General features: G+C 49.9%; 1 protein-coding gene across 1 annotated transcript in view; it reads left to right on the top strand.

Moving 5' to 3' along the window:
• STARD7 (StAR related lipid transfer domain containing 7) overlaps window positions 1-15360 on the top strand; it is a 38588-nt gene that overhangs the window by 10911 nt on the left and 12317 nt on the right. The window contains exons 2-5 of the mRNA XM_065399097.1: window positions 10295-10497; window positions 10863-10912; window positions 13646-13756; window positions 13869-13951. Of these exons, the coding sequence (XP_065255169.1) occupies window positions 10295-10497; window positions 10863-10912; window positions 13646-13756; window positions 13869-13951 (447 nt within the window). The remainder of the gene's footprint in view (window positions 1-10294; window positions 10498-10862; window positions 10913-13645; window positions 13757-13868; window positions 13952-15360) is intronic.

Raw genomic sequence — 15360 nt, 5'->3', positions numbered from 1 at the left:
GATGGCAATCGACTGGGGGAGTCCCCAGGATCGACCAGTTGCTCGTGATCAATGGGTTGGTGACCACTGCCTTAGAAGAAGGTGCAAGGAACCCTAGGCCTTGTTTTCATTAGGGCTTTTTGCAAACATTTCACCCTGGTGTAGTAGCACTAGTAGCAGCAGTGCAAGTGTTGGCATTGATAGGGCTCACGTCACCTCAGGTTTAGAGCCGCTCTGAGCATAGTTAAGGAGTGAAAATGGTTCACTTGCAGGAAGTGACTGGATTAGTCAGACAGCTCGTGAGCTACTGGCATGGCAGATGCAGCTGGAATGACTTAGTGTGTACTTGAAGGAAATGGCAAGGTTGGCTGCACAGTACAGTGAATGGACCTTTGGAAGTGTTGTTGTACCACTGCAGTAGTATGAATGTACCAAAATTAAACACTTAGTGCAACTTTAGCAGATAAGAGAGAGACAAACACTTCTGTAGTACACCTCTACCCCGATATAACAACGAATCCGGCTATAACGCGGTAAAGCAGCGCTCCGGGGGGGCAGGGCTGCACATTCCGGTGGATCAAAGCAAGTTCGATATAATGCGGTTTCACCTATAATGCGGTAAGACTTTTTTTGGCTCCCGAGGACAGCGTTATATCTGGGTAGAGGTGTATTTGGCTACCAAAGACACTGCCATCAGGGAAGCACCATCCCCCTACTGCTGGCTCTAATAAGACAACTTGCAGGGGCCAGCCTGGACAGCTTTCTGGTGGCTTTCTGCATAATGAATACATGAGGAGACTTAGGGCAAGTCTACACTGCAAAATTAAGTCAACCTAAGTACGTTGACATACAACCACTGCAGTAATTAAAATCACTCTTGCGTGTCTACATTACGCTTTTTGTGTCAGCAGTGCACATCCTCACTAGCAGCGCTTGCATCGATGCAAAGAGCAGTGCATTTCGGGCAGGGCCGTCCCTAGGTTTTTTGCTGCCCCAAGCAAAAAAATTTTTGGCTGCCCTGCACCCCAGCCCTGGGCTCTCCCCCTCCCAACTGCACGCTCCTGCTGCCCCAGCCCTGGGTCACTGGTAACTCGCTCCCAGGGCGGGTCATTCAGCAGGAATTTTGGATGTGCACAGAACACAGACAGGATTGGTTCCCAGATGGTTACAGAACTGCAGTAAAGTGGAACAGTTTTCAGCTTGTGTGACTGGAGGATATCTGGATGCACATTATAAGACTGTCCTACATAAATGAGGAAAAGTTGAGGTGCCTTTATTATTCTTTTGTTCCATTCTTTGTTTCTATGGGGAATGCACTATCACGGTCTTTCTTTTAAACAAATAAAACTAAAACTTAAAAAAAAAAAAAAAAAAACAATGGCTGTTGAAAATAGCAATTCCAGTCCTAATAACCACTGGGAAGCATTTCTTGCTCAATTTATTCTACTTTTTCTACAGCAAGTTACAGTGGATCAGTATATTTGATTTGGGGGAAATGAAGTAACAGCTGCCCAAATTGAGCTTGAGCACTCCTGAATTTTGAGGGTGTTCAAATCTGAAAGGCAGGTGCTAGATTCCCTTTCTGAATATTAGCTATATCTGGAGAGGAAAAGTCAATTTCTGCTTCCATGGCTCAGAAGTGGAAATCCTCCTAAGTGCCTGGTACTGTAATCTAAAGCTGCCCAGGTCCAGAGCCTCCTCTCCCTTACTTTTCATTTTAAATTCTAGTGGGATCCACATACCTCCCTTGCTAGGCTTCAGATAGAGAGGTGCACTGTCCATTTAGTCCCCCCAATTCCTTCTTTGGGGGAGAGCCCAGGGCTGGGGCGGCAGGAGGTGCGGGTAGGGGCCAGAGCTGGGGTGGCAGGAGGTGCGGGGGGGGAGGGGAAGAGCCCAGGGCTGGGGCAGCAGGAGGTGCGGGTGGGGGGAAGAGCCCAGGGCTGGGGCAGCGGGGGGGGGAAGAGCCCAGGGCTGGGGTGGCAGGAGGTGTGTGTCTGGGGGGGGGGGGGAGAGAGAGCCCAGGGCTGGGGCGGCGGGGGGGGAGGGGTGGAGCCCAGGGCTGGGGCAGCAGGGGAGTGCAGGTGGGGGACATAGCTGGGGCTACAGGGGAGTGCAGGTGGGGGCCAGAGCTGGGGCTACAGGGGGTGTGGGCGGGGGAGAGCTCAGGGCTGGGGCAGCAGGGGCATGCAGGTGGGGGCCAGAGCTGGGGCGGCTGGGGGTGTGGGCGGGGGAGAGCTCAGGGCTGGGGCAGCAGGGGCATGCAGGTGAGGGCCAGAGCTGGGGCGGCGGGGGGGAAGAGCCCAGGGCTGGGGTGGCAGGGGGTGCGGGCCAGAGCTGGGGCAGCAGGGGGTGTGGGCGGGGGGGGGGGGGGGACCTAGAGCTGGCTCTGTTCCTACCATTCACAGCAAGCTGCAGATTTCAGTTCCATACTCCTTTCCCACACCCCTTCCTGTTGGTAGTGGTCAAGGGAATGCTGGGAAATGTAGTTCTTTCCCTGCTCCAGGGCTGGCTCTATAGGCAGGGAGCTAACCAAGGAACTACAGCTCCCAGGGGCCCCTGTTGGTTCTTAGCTCCCATGCTGGATTCTTGCGCCCCTTGCAAATCTGCCGCCCCAAGCAACTGCTTGCTTTGCTGGTGCCTAGAGCCGGCCCTGATTTCGGGTAGCTATCCCACTGTGCAACTTGCCACCACCTAGTGCAGGGTGTTTTGGGAAGGGTTTACAATGCCTTATGGAGGCAAACGAGTCATGCAGGGTTGATTGAAACCATGTTCCCAATGTCCCTTGAGGCAATTTTCTCCCTCCCATAATTTTATCTGCATCCTATAATGTTCTGTGCCTCTTTTCAAAAGACCCATATGTCCGCCATATCTGTGAGAAGCATGAATCTGACACAGCTTTGCACTATTGTGATGAGTGTTCCAAGCACAGTTTGCCCGACCCTCAGTATTTGCAGAGCTGCCAGAGAAGTCACAGGGAACAAGACGATTCCTTGGAGGTCAGATTGCTGTGGGACATGAAAAGATACAATTCAAGGTTATTGTTAACGTTCAGGGAGCAGCCACAGATGGTGGAGCGTCAGTTCTGGGCCTGAGAAACAAGCACTCACTGACTGGGATTGCATCATTGTGCAGGTATGGGGTGACGAACAGTGGCTGCAGAACTTCTGGATGCACAAGGCCACATTCCTGGAAGTGTGTGTGGAGCTTGCCCCAGCCCTCCAGCATAGTGACACCAAAATGAAAGCTGCACTAACAATGGAGAAGCAAGTGACATCGCTGTGTGGAAGCTTGCAATGACAGATTGCTATCAATCGGTCAAGAATCAATTTGGTGTTGGGGAAATAGACCATGAGGGTTGCTGTGATACAAGTGTGCAAGGCCATTAATCACATTCTGCTATGAAGGACTGTGATTGTGGGCAGTGTGCAGGATATAGTGGATAGTATTACAGCAATGGGGTTACCGAACTTGGGGCAGGAGGGGAAGGGAGGCAATAGATGGAATGCATATCCCTATTTTGGCACCAGACCACCTTGCCACAGAGTACATCAACAGAAAGGGCTACTTTTCTATGGTATCGCAAGTTTGGTGGATCACTGGGGACATTTTACCAATATCAACGCAGGCTGGTCAGGGAAGGTGTATGATGCACGATTTAAGAATACAGGCCTGTTCAGAAAGCTGCAAGCCAGGGACTTTCTTTCGACACCAAAAGATTACCGTTGGGGATGTTGAAATGCCAATAGTGATCCTGGGAGACCCAGACTACCTCTTACTCGTGTGGCTCATCAAACCATCCACCTCGACAGCAGCAAGGAGTGTTTCAGCTACAGGCTCAGCAGGTGCAGAATGATAGTTGAATGTGCCTTTGCCGTTTGAAAGGCAGCTGGCGCTGTCTACTCACGAGACTAGACCTCATTTAAAAAAAAAAAAAAAAATCCCAATGGTTATAGCTGCCTGCTGTGTGCTTCATAGTATCTGTGAAGCAAAGGGGGAAACGTTCCCGCGGAGGTGGAACGTCTGTCTGCTGATTTTGAGCAGCCAGATACCAGGGCTATAAGAAGAGCTCAATGGGGAGCTATATGGCTCAGGGAGGTTTTGAAAGACCATTGTAATAGTGACCCAGAGTAGTGTGTGTGCTGTAGTGTGCTCTGCCTGGCATTTCCCCCCCCAGTATGAACCTTGTAATGAATGCAGGGGTGTGTGTGTGTGTGTTAATATAACATTGCAAATGCACCTATTGCTATTATCTGTGAATGATGTTGGCCCCAGCCAGCATATGCTGTGAACTAATAAAGATGAATTAGGTTTCCATAAACTTTTATTTCAAACCTATGCAAACAAAATATTTATAACTGAATGAAACTTCATTAATACAGGGAAAAGAACCTCTAAAGGGGAAAAGTCATTTTCATTTCACAAACACACTGACCTCTGAGAGAGAGAGAGGGTTGGCATATGTGTGGCTTTGATTATCTGTACTCTTACCCAGGGTGAAGTGTCGGGTAGTGCAGTGGCCCCAGATGTCACGTGGAATGGGGAGGGAGGGTTGTGTAGGGAGTTCCGGAATGCAGTTCTTTATGGGCTACAGAGGGAGATGAACATGGGTCTGTTGAATCTGAAGGTCAACAAGAGTCTCCAGCATGTCTGCTTACTGCTTGAAGTGCTAGCATCTCCTGCTGCACATCTCTCTCCTTTTCTTGTGCTTTTCTCCTCTCCACACTATCCTTGTCCGTTCTGTCCATGAGGGTGAGCCTCCAGGCCATGTGGTCGACAGCTGAAGCACCAGAGGCTTGCAGGATCTCTGGAAACGGGTCATCCCAAATCCTTTTTCTTCTCCTCCTTATCTGGCTGAGCCGTGCCGCTGGCGTGGATGGAGTCTCATGAAGAGACCCTGCAGGCCACATTTCCAGCTGCAAAAGATACAGTGCACAGATGTACTATTGTGAGTGTATTCACAAACTAAATGGAAAGTTGGCATACTGAACTCACTCCCTTTCATCCACACAAGTTACAAGCACTGACTTCTGCTTGGGATTCCTAGACCATGGCGGCAGTCCCAGCCATGGTGAGTATGGTCCGGGGGAGAGGGCGAGTTGGGACAGTAAGCCGGGGGTAGCTCATGGGCAAGAGTATATGCAGATAGGGCAACTGAACTGAATACTGACACAGTTTTCCATAGGCGGTGGTGATTTTAGCTGAAAGGGAACAGCTTCTGCACAAGTCTGGCTGCAAACTGGGCCCCGTATGCTGCTAGCCTGGGTGCTGCAATTGTGCCTGCTGAAGTAATTGCTGAGTGGCATGGGAAAGTGTCCTAACGTGGCAGAAGAAATAAAGCAGCCCTCCCCAGAAACCTTTGGCAGAGGAATGCAGATTACCTTCAGGATCTCCATGGAGGATTTGCAGGACATCCCGGTGCACATGAGCAAACTGTTCTGCAGGGCCCCCTCTGCCTAAATGTACAGGGGAATGAGAAGCAGATAACCAACACAGGCAGAGTCACTATCTCATTTTCTTCTAGCATGATTACAGAGTAAATGAACAGATGTGTCCCTGCAATGTCGAAGCAAACTGCATACTTATCAGAGGTTCCTTCCCCTGTATCAGGCTTGCCAGTGCTGGACTGCAGAGACTGGCTCTACTGCTCCAGTGTCAGAAAGAGGTCCTGGCTAATCACGCCACTGGATCCCCTGGTCGCCTGCCCCCCCCCTACTCTTCCTCCTCCTCTCTCTCCCCTAACACCACCTTTCTGTTCACTTAGGGGGCCTGGGACTCCAGCTCCCCCGAAGTATCCAGGGTGGTTGTGGGGGCTCTGCCGAGGATGGCATGCAGCTTTTTGTAAAAGCGCCATATCTGTGGCTCCGTATCAGAGAGATTGTTAGCCTCCTTTCCCTTCTGGTATGCCTGCTGCAGCTCCTTGGCTTTCACACAGCACTGCTGCAGGTCCCTCTTGTAGCCCTTCTCCCCCATGCCCCAAGCAATCTGCTTGTAGATATCGACGTTTCTGCAGCTGGATTGGAGCTGTGCCTGCATAGCCTCTTCTCACAGACCCACCACCTCCTGTGTACTCCAGGCAGGAGCGTGGAGCCAGCATGGTCAGCTGCGCAGTTGCTAGGTGAGTTCTCCACGCTGAGCAAACAGGAAATAGAATTTCAAAAATGTGCAGGGCTTGTATATCTAGCCACCGGGCAGCAGAGTTCAAAACGGTGACCAGAGCAGTCATGGCGGGGCATTGTGGGACACCTGGTTGCCACTAAAGTCCATGTAAATAATGCAGTGTCTGCATTGACCTAACTCCGTCGACCTAAGTGCTACGCCTCTCACAGAGGAGTAGTTATTAAGTTGGCGTAGCAGGTGCGTTATATCAGCGGGAGCAACATTTTAGTGTAAACGCTTACAGAGTTAGGCCAACATAAGCTGCCTTGCAACGACCTAGCTCTGTAGTGTTTCAGTAATCAGTTTGGCTGTTAGTTACTGAACAGCCCAAGTACTTAACTCTGGAACTACATCGGTCATGTACAGGGCTATTGCTTGAAAAGTGTGGTGGTGATATGGGACAGATTGTGATGTGGGAAGCAGGGAGCCATCTATTTTAGCTTCACGTCTCTGGTCATTGTACAGGTTCATGTGTACTTTTGCAAACAAATCCATAGGATGTGTGGAGACAAATCCAAAATATATATAAAAAATGGTCAAGTGTGGGTGTGACGGGTTGTCACCCCGAGGTGCAATCTAGGAGCCCGTGGGAACAGCTGTGCCCCTTAACCTTCCAGCTGGGCTGGCACTCTCACTCTGCTCCGCTTGTGATTCAGCCAGCCTCTCCAGGCCCTGTTATCACCCAGCACGACAGCAGGTGGCACCACACACCCAGCTGAGATACCTGAGTGCTTTATCTAAGCCACTCAAGGACAGACAGACAAGACAGCAGCCATTTCCTAGCTCCCCAGCCTTGCACCCTTGCTGGAGTATAAACCCAGTATTATACCATCTTGCACTGCACAGGGATCTGTACAATGTAAGCTCATTAATATAGTTTGCTTTCCCCTCGCTGTGGGGAAGATATGCACAACATGCCTGTGTTAACCAAGCTGAGATTTTCCCAGGAACTTAATTTAAAGACACACTGGTTGTGATAAAATATAAAACAAGTTTCTTAACTACAGAGAGATGAATTTTAAGTGATAGCAAACAGATCAAAGCAGATTACCTAGCGAATAAACAAAAATGAGCGGAGCCTGACATACTAGATTGATAGGATTTGAATGAGCAGTTTCTCAGCCTGACTGATACAAGCAGGCCTGCAGATTCTTAAGGCACAGACTGCAATTGCTGTGCAGCCTGGGTTCCCCTCCCTGGTCCAAGTCCTTTGTCAGAACATCTTTCAGGTGTTGAGTTATGGGGGAGTGAAGACAAATCATGATGTCACTCCCTACCTTATATAATCTCTACATCTGGCGGGAACCCTTTGTTTCAAGCTAAGCTTCCAGCCCAGTTTGTGGAAGAATACAAGTACCAAAATGGAGCTCAGTATCATGTGGTCTGGTCACATGTCCTTGCGTGCCTTGCTCAGTCACTGCAGCCATTACTTATAGGCCGGCTGAAACATTCACAGAAAGGCTCAGCTCTTCCATGGTCCATTGTCTTTGTTGATGAGCCATCAGCACTGTCTAGCTTCTTCATTGTTGTACCTGAAAGGCTAACTGGGTGTTTTCACTTACCTAGCAAAACTATAACTTCACATACAGTCCAACAGGATATTAATGTTCAACAGGTCAAGAATGATACCTTACAAGGCATACTTTGTACAAGGTGCTACATGATTATATCATCATCGTATTACTATGGTGAATGTGGGGTACAGTGTCACAGTGGGGATTAGTTCTTTGCTGCACTGTGGGATCTTATGGGGTCTCCGTTTTTACAAGGCTAAACATCATACTAATAGAACAGGCACAATCTGTCCTAGATTTTCTTGGGCAGCTACACTTCTCTGGCTTAGTGAGCACCCTGGCCCTAGTTCAATGCTGCAAGTGTCATCATTAGGAACGGGTTAGTCCCGAAGTTTCACCTTGTTCCAAAGAGCTTCTTTCCCTTGGCAAGTCTTTTTCCTTTAGCAATTCATCCCTTGCACACGAGCAATCTATTCTATCATCCATTTACTAGGGATAACTGCTGGCTACTTCTGCTGTTACCTGGGGTTTTCAGAACCCCCAACAGGGATAACTTAACTATTTCACTCCAGGAAGTGTTAGGAATAAATCAACAGGAACACAGCAATTCCAGCTGATAGAGCACGCTTACTTGCATGAATCTTATCTAAAACTGCAGTTTATCAGATTTAAGCACACACAAGCAATAGGTTTAGAACATCTCAGATGTAACTAACAGCAGATTCGCAGTGGCCAGTTGCTCACCCACTGGGGAGAAAGGGTGTCAGGAAAAACATCTCTCAAGATGTCTTCAGAGGACTGCTCCAAAGTACACTCTATTCACTAATCTTTTATAACTAACTTCTACAAAACACACAGGTCATAATGACCCCAACTGGATCATCACTTTTCCTAACTTTTTCAATAAGCTTTTAATATCAGAGGCGTCTAGATTCAAGCTTTTCGGTCTCAGTTGTTTATTGGTCCCCTCCTCCCATTCTGATTAGCAGAAACTGCCAGCTAGATATGACCTTGCTTCTGAATACCGGTCTCCAAATTAACCCTTAACTATGTAGTGGTCTATTTCATTAATTCAGGATGGCTGAATGCATATAATATGGTTGCAATTAGCTTAATCACATTCTGGGCTATATAAACCCTCAAATCCAGGGCAACACTGTAGCTTTTTACTGGAAGCTTCATTTACAAGAGCTGATTGATCCATTTGAGCTCCCAGCGAAGTCTGACTTCCACCTCTGAACTTTTGAACCATCTCTGTAGATGATATAGGGGTTCTCACCCTGCTTGAGGGACTAAAAATGTGTAGAGCAGAGGTGGGCAAACTACAGCCCGTGGGCCACATCCGGCCCTCGGGCCCCTCCTCCCGGCTCCTGGCCCAGGAGGCTAGCCTCCAGCCCCTCCCCTGCTGTTCGCCCTCCCCCACAGCCTCAGCTCACTGCGCTGCCGGCACAATGCTCTGGGCAGTGGGGCTGCAGAGCCCGGCCTGACCCGGTCTCTGTGCTGTGCAGGGGCGTGGCTGACTCCGGCCGGGCGGCGCTAGCGCCGCCAGCCACCAGTGCTCCAGGCAGCGCGGTAAGGGAGTGGGTAGGGGGGGGTTGGATAGATGGCAGGGGAGTTCAGGGGAGTGGTCGGGGCGGGGCTGTGGATGGGGACAGGGCAGTCAGAGGGCAGGGAACAGGGATTGAATGGGGGCAGGGGTACCGGGGGACAGTCAGGGGTTGGGGTGGCGGGGGGCAGTCAGGGGACAGGGAGAAGGGGTGGTTGGATGGGGCAGGGGTCCTGGGTTGGGGGGGCAGTCAAGAATGAGAGGAGTGGTTCGATGGAACAGCGGGGGGCAGTCAGGGGTAGGGGTTACGGGGGGTGTGTCGGGACAGGGAGCGGGGGGGGTGTGGATGGGGCAGGGGTCCTGGGGGGGGGGGGGGCGTGGCGCGCATGTCAGGGGACAGGGAGTGGGGGGGGGCAGCTGGGGGGCAGAAGTCCTGGCTGTTTGAGGAGGCATAGCCGGCCCTCCATACAATTTCCGAAACCCGATGCGGCCCTCAAGCCAAATAGTTTGGCGCCCCCCCCCCCCCCCCCCCCGGCGTAGAGAATGCTAGGAAATACTGCTTGCTGAGTCTATTCTTCTCGAGGAGAAAGTGTTTCTGATCTTGTGGAAAGCTTCAGTCCATCTGTACAAGGACCAGGCTCCTTTGCAGTTGCCTCCCCCTCCACGGGCAGTTTGGCTTCCTAAGGAGCAGCGCTGGCATTAATGGCTGCCCCACTGTGCCCCCTTTTCCCTTCTCTCCTCCCCGAGAAAAGATCTTTGCAATCCCCATCAGTGCTTTCACTTGGATTCCTGCTGAGCCTAGCGAGCAGCATGAAGAGCCCTTACCAGAGAGAAGGAAAGAGTATACAGTGGAGCTGCTGTCCCATTCCCGGCCTGGCTTCTCTGAGTTTTGTTTCCTTGGTCAGGGAGTGTGGGGCCCATTGCTGGCACCTTTGGGGAATCCTATTGTAACATGGCTGCTGCTGGGATAAATGAAGCCAGAAAATGCTTTGCTGGCCTCGTAGGCTGTGTATGTAGCAAAATACTAGGTGGTCCTGGCCTCTTTTGTAGCAGGGCCTTGGCACTGACTAGCACAGTCTTTCCTCTGTTCCCACCCCAGGTCTGCAGAGGAGATGAAGCACATGGAGGAAGTCTCCAGGCTGTTCCATAGCAGCGGGGGAGAGCACCAGAAGCTGGGTCCCAAAACCCATGTGGATATAACAGCCACTCGCGAGGAGCATCCCTGGGAGATGGTGATGGACAAGAAACACTTCAAGCTGTGGAGGCGTCCAATAGAAGGGACCCACCTGTATCAGTACAGAGGTAATTCCTCCATCCCCTTGCCTAACCATGTGTGTTGTCAGTCACGGTATGATGCCTGTTCAGACGCTGCACGGTGTGCCTGGCTCTCAAATGCTGAGCAAAAATTCAGCGTGGCCTGTCCTAAAACCTACTTCCTTCTTCCTCTCCTGACATCACGCTGCTCCCTCTCCCAGCTTCTCACTGGAATTCTCTATCCTCCCCATATTGTCCCTCTTTCTGGTCACGGCCTCTCCTCCCCTCTGTAGTGTGATTCCAGCCCTGATAGCAGCTTCTGGAAAAGACCTTTCCCATGTGATCCCACTGAACTGAGATACAAACTGGCTTATACCTGTGGTCTCAAGACTCTTTGTTTCCCTTTATTGCAGTGTTTGGGACATATACAGATGTGACTCCCAGGCAGTTCTTCAATGTGCAGGTGAGTGTTTCTGGGCCCATCTCTCTAATTCCAGGATGCAAGATGTGTTGGAAATAAAATACAACTCTCTACCCACAGCACTTAACATACCATCCGCAAAGGAGGGCAGAGAAGTGGCAGCCACTGCATGCAGGTCCCAGGGCTTTCTTTGTTGTGATGCCCACCGGGGGATGATTTGCTCTGTATTAACAATCCACCTGTAGTGCACCTGGCAGTGGGCCTATTTGGCTTTACAGATGTATACAGCTTCTGCTCACCTCCTGTTAGCTTTATGCCCTGTCTGGCTGGTAATCTCTTTAGGATCCGTCGTTAAGTAAATCCCTCGTATGAACCTCATGCTCCCTCTTCACATTTATTACCTGGTATGTCTCTTCTGGTGAATCAAAAATACTTGGCAAAATAGAGCTGCTTAAACTAGTTGAGACTCTATTTTCGTCCATGGTAGCCATCCTGGTCCAGCAGATAGGGCATGGCATTTGGATTCAGGAGACATGAATTCTGGATAAAAGATACTTTTCCATGTAATGCATAATTAGACTGTGAAACCTGCTGCCATAGGATGTTGAGGCCAGAAACTCAGCAAGATTCAAAAAAGGATTGGACGTTTTATATGGCTAGCAAGACTATCCAGAGTTGCAATTGTTAATGCTGCCAAACCCTTCCTTAAACCCACACTGCTCTCATATCCCACCTCACTGCTGGCACAACCTAGGATTAGAGAAACAAGGTGAGGGAAGTAATATCTTTTTTTGGACCAACTTCTGTTGGTGAAAGAGAGACGCTTTTGAGCTGCACAGAGCTCTTCTTTAGGTCTGGGAAAGGTACAAAGTGAAGTTGACCCGAGGTTACATTGACTTACAGCTACCACAATAATTAAACTGCTTTTGCATGTCCACACTACGCTCCTTGTGTCGGCAGTGCGCATCTTCACCAGGAGCGCTTGCACCGATTTAACTATCCGTGTGGGGCATTGTGGAACAGCTTCTGAAAGGCAGCAACAATCGATGCAAGCAACTCAGTGTCTACACTGGCACTGCATCGACTGAGGCCATTTCCACACTTACAAGCATTCAGCAGCACAGCTGTTCTGCTGTAAGGGCGCTCGTGTAGCTGCATTATGCCGATGGGAGAGAGCTCTCCAGTCAACGTAATAAAAGCAGCTCAATGAACGGCAGTAACCATGTCAGCGGGAGAGCATCCAGAGGAGCTGTGAAATTGACAAGACAGCCAACAGCTGATGTGTTCATAACCACATGACTGCAACAGTAAACAGGGGCTGTTGAAAAATGCTGCAAAATACTGTCAGAAGACCATGGGAATACTGGGACACAAAATAATGCATTATGGGACGTTGAGCCCACACCCATGATGAGCTGCGATCCACTCCACCTTCCCACAAGTCCTAGCTGCAGAAGGTGGCGAGCAGCCCAGTGCGAGAGCGCCAAGTGTGGACTTGCTCTGCCGACAGAGGGAGTGTAGTGAGAATGTGCAATAGCGATGTTGTTTAAAGCACTTTTTGATCATAGACATAAGTTTTGTTGACAACACTCTGTAGTGTAGACAAGGCCTTCGGGTAGGTCTAGCCTTACCCGGTAGTTTGGCGGCGAGCGATCGAACTTCTGGGTTCGACTTATCGCGTCTTGTCTGGATGCGATAAGTCAAACCCGGAAGTGCTCGCCGTCGACTGCGGTACTCCTGCTCGGCAAGAGGAGTACCGCGTAGTCGACGGGGGAGCCTGCCTGCCGCGTGTGGCCCGAGGTAAGTTCGAACTAAGGTACTTCGAACTTCAGCTACGTTATTCACGTAGCTGAAGTTGCGTACCTTAGTTCGAATTGGGGGGTTAGTGTAGACCTGCCCTTAGATTGACGTAAGCTGCCTTACATCGACCTAACTAGTGTAGACCAGGGATTAGTGTCACAGCTAAATACAGGGTGGGACAGATTGTTTAGCATAAGTAGTTAACACAGATTGTAAGAAACAATTCAAAGTGAAGTGGCCTGTTAACACCTCTGCACTCACAGAATAAAAGGGGTGGGGGGGTTAGTGGATTACAGCTTGTTGTAATAAACCATAAATCCAATGTATGTCTTCAGACTGTGATTTTTTTAATGTCTAGTAAAGTTATGAATTTAAGATCCCAAGCTCGTATTTTGAAGGCGTTGTGCAGGTTTTCTTTGAGGACAAGGACTGAGAGGTGAGATATGGAGTGATCATTTTGTGAAAAGTATTTGTCTACAAGTGATGCAGTGTTTTTTGTTTACCATTTTTCTGTGAGAGTGGAATGAGAGTGGGTCACCAAGAAGATTCTCGTATTTGCCTACAACTTTTTCTGTGTGATGGTCTGTCGTAGGCCTCTAAAGTCTGCCTCTAGGGCCTTCTATCCCCGGTCCCCCTCAAGAGAGCATCTGCTTCCCAAAGCAACATTATAGAGGGGAAAAGCTATGAAGTCCTTTGTCCCTGCTGCAGTAGCATCCCCGCCACTGTGTGTTTCTTCCCAGCAAGAGTATCTTAGGGGTCATAACTTCCTGTAATACTGCCTGGCTCCCAAAAGCAGTGTTTATTTTTGGTGGGTAGAGCTTGGCTTTTCCACAGTATAAGGAACTGCTCATTTGTCTGCCTTTATAAGGTGGGGAAGAGGGGTACCTCCTCCAGCCATAACCTCGACGATACAAGAAACGTGCTACAGCTTCACCCCATGACACAATTGTCATATGTTCTTCCCTTGTTCCGTAGCTGGACACTGAGTACAGGAAGAAGTGGGATTCACTGGTCATCAAACTGGATGTGGTTGAGAGAGACCTGACCACTGGCTCGGAGGTGGTTCACTGGGTAACTCACTTCCCGGTGAGTGTTCCTTTCTCCTCCCTCCCTCCCTCTATCACCCCCCCCCCCCCTTGCTTTCTTATGGCCTGTCTGGTGTTAGAAGGGACTGATTTGCATGTTTTTGTTCCTTTAGTACCCGATGTATTCACGGGACTACGTTTATGTTCGGCGGTACAACGTGGACCGGGAAAACAATCTGATGGTGCTGGTGTCACGGTATGGATCACTGACGCAATCTAGCTATTCCTGCCACACCTAGCGCCATAGTGTGAGGATTGGGTTGTCCTTAGACTCACTGTCACTCTGACAAAGATAGCATTGGCATTGTTTCTTTTGTAGGCTTTGCTCCTTTGCCATGCTTTTACCTGGGTCAGTAAGTTGTTATAGTTGCTGCCAGCCATGCCTATAAATCATTAAGTTTGTCTGACACTTCCCAGTATAAGACCTTGTTTTCAAATTTGCTGTGCTGGGTGTCTGCCTCAGAAACAGTACTGGTTCAGCTGTTTCTGAGAATGAGGCTTGGGGAAAACATTTTGTAGTATTAAATTCTGATGACCTGTTCTTTGAAAAGCTCTTGTGCTCCTGCATCTTTGAAGAGGGACTTGAAATCTGGCAGGAAGGGTGGACTTTATATCAGGGATGTGCCTTTTCCGGAGCCTGTGAAAATCTGCCCTAATTTGGCCATGTTGTAACTCTTTGAAAAATCTTAGTTCACACATGCTCAGTAGAGAGAGACTTCTTTGATTTTTTTGGTAAGCTAAAATCTCTGAAGATTTGATGTGCACTGCACATGCTCCAGCATCTCTAGCTTGTAGTGCTGACCAGGCTCTGCGTGTGCCATCTCCACAGTATGACTAAGCAATACCCAGTAGCCGTGGGCTGGAGGGAGTGAAGCTGGACTTTCCCTGTTATTGGCAGCTTTGTGCCAGGGTAGGGCTGGGCACCAGAACTGAGAGCAAGGAGTCTCTCTCTCCTGAGCTTTCAATGACCCTCATGCCAGCACCCAGGCAGTGTGAAGGAGTAAGCCACATGACGCAAATGTGGTGGGGAGAGGGGAAGAGCTGGACCTGGGGGGTGAGGGAAGTAGGCTAGAGCAAGAAGCTTTGAAGTGAAGGTGGGGAACAGACTGGGACTGGAGGCTGGCACGGGTGGGGACTGGGACTGCAGGGAGGAGACTGAATTGGAAGTCCAGGGAGGGGGACTGTGAGCCAGTGGGAATGAGAAATATGTGGGGGGGTGGGGAGGGACTGGAGGCTGTAGAGGGGGGAGAAGATGGGCCTGGGAGAACTGTGAATAGCTGCGCAAGGAGACTGGGGATAGAGTCTGGAGGAGATGAGGAGAATAGACTGAGACAAGGAGCCATGGGTAAGGACAGGCCTGGGAGGGGGACAGTGCAAAAAGGTTCAAACTTGGGTGCAGGGCAGGGAATGGGCAGAAGAGTGTTTCCATTAGAGCCTCAGTGCAGCCTTAATTCAGTCTCTTATGCTTATGCCCTAGCATATAGTCTCTCATTACATGGCTCTGTACCATCCTGCCTTTATACAGCGCTATTGACGTTTGCTGCATAGACCGTCAAACATGGTCCCTGCCCTGAGGCACGTCCAATCTAGGTTTGATGGCAGACA

Source organism: Emys orbicularis, chromosome 2, assembly GCF_028017835.1.
Source record: "Emys orbicularis isolate rEmyOrb1 chromosome 2, rEmyOrb1.hap1, whole genome shotgun sequence".
NCBI lineage: Eukaryota > Metazoa > Chordata > Testudines > Emydidae > Emys > Emys orbicularis.
This window is presented reverse-complemented; position numbering and strand designations above follow the sequence as displayed.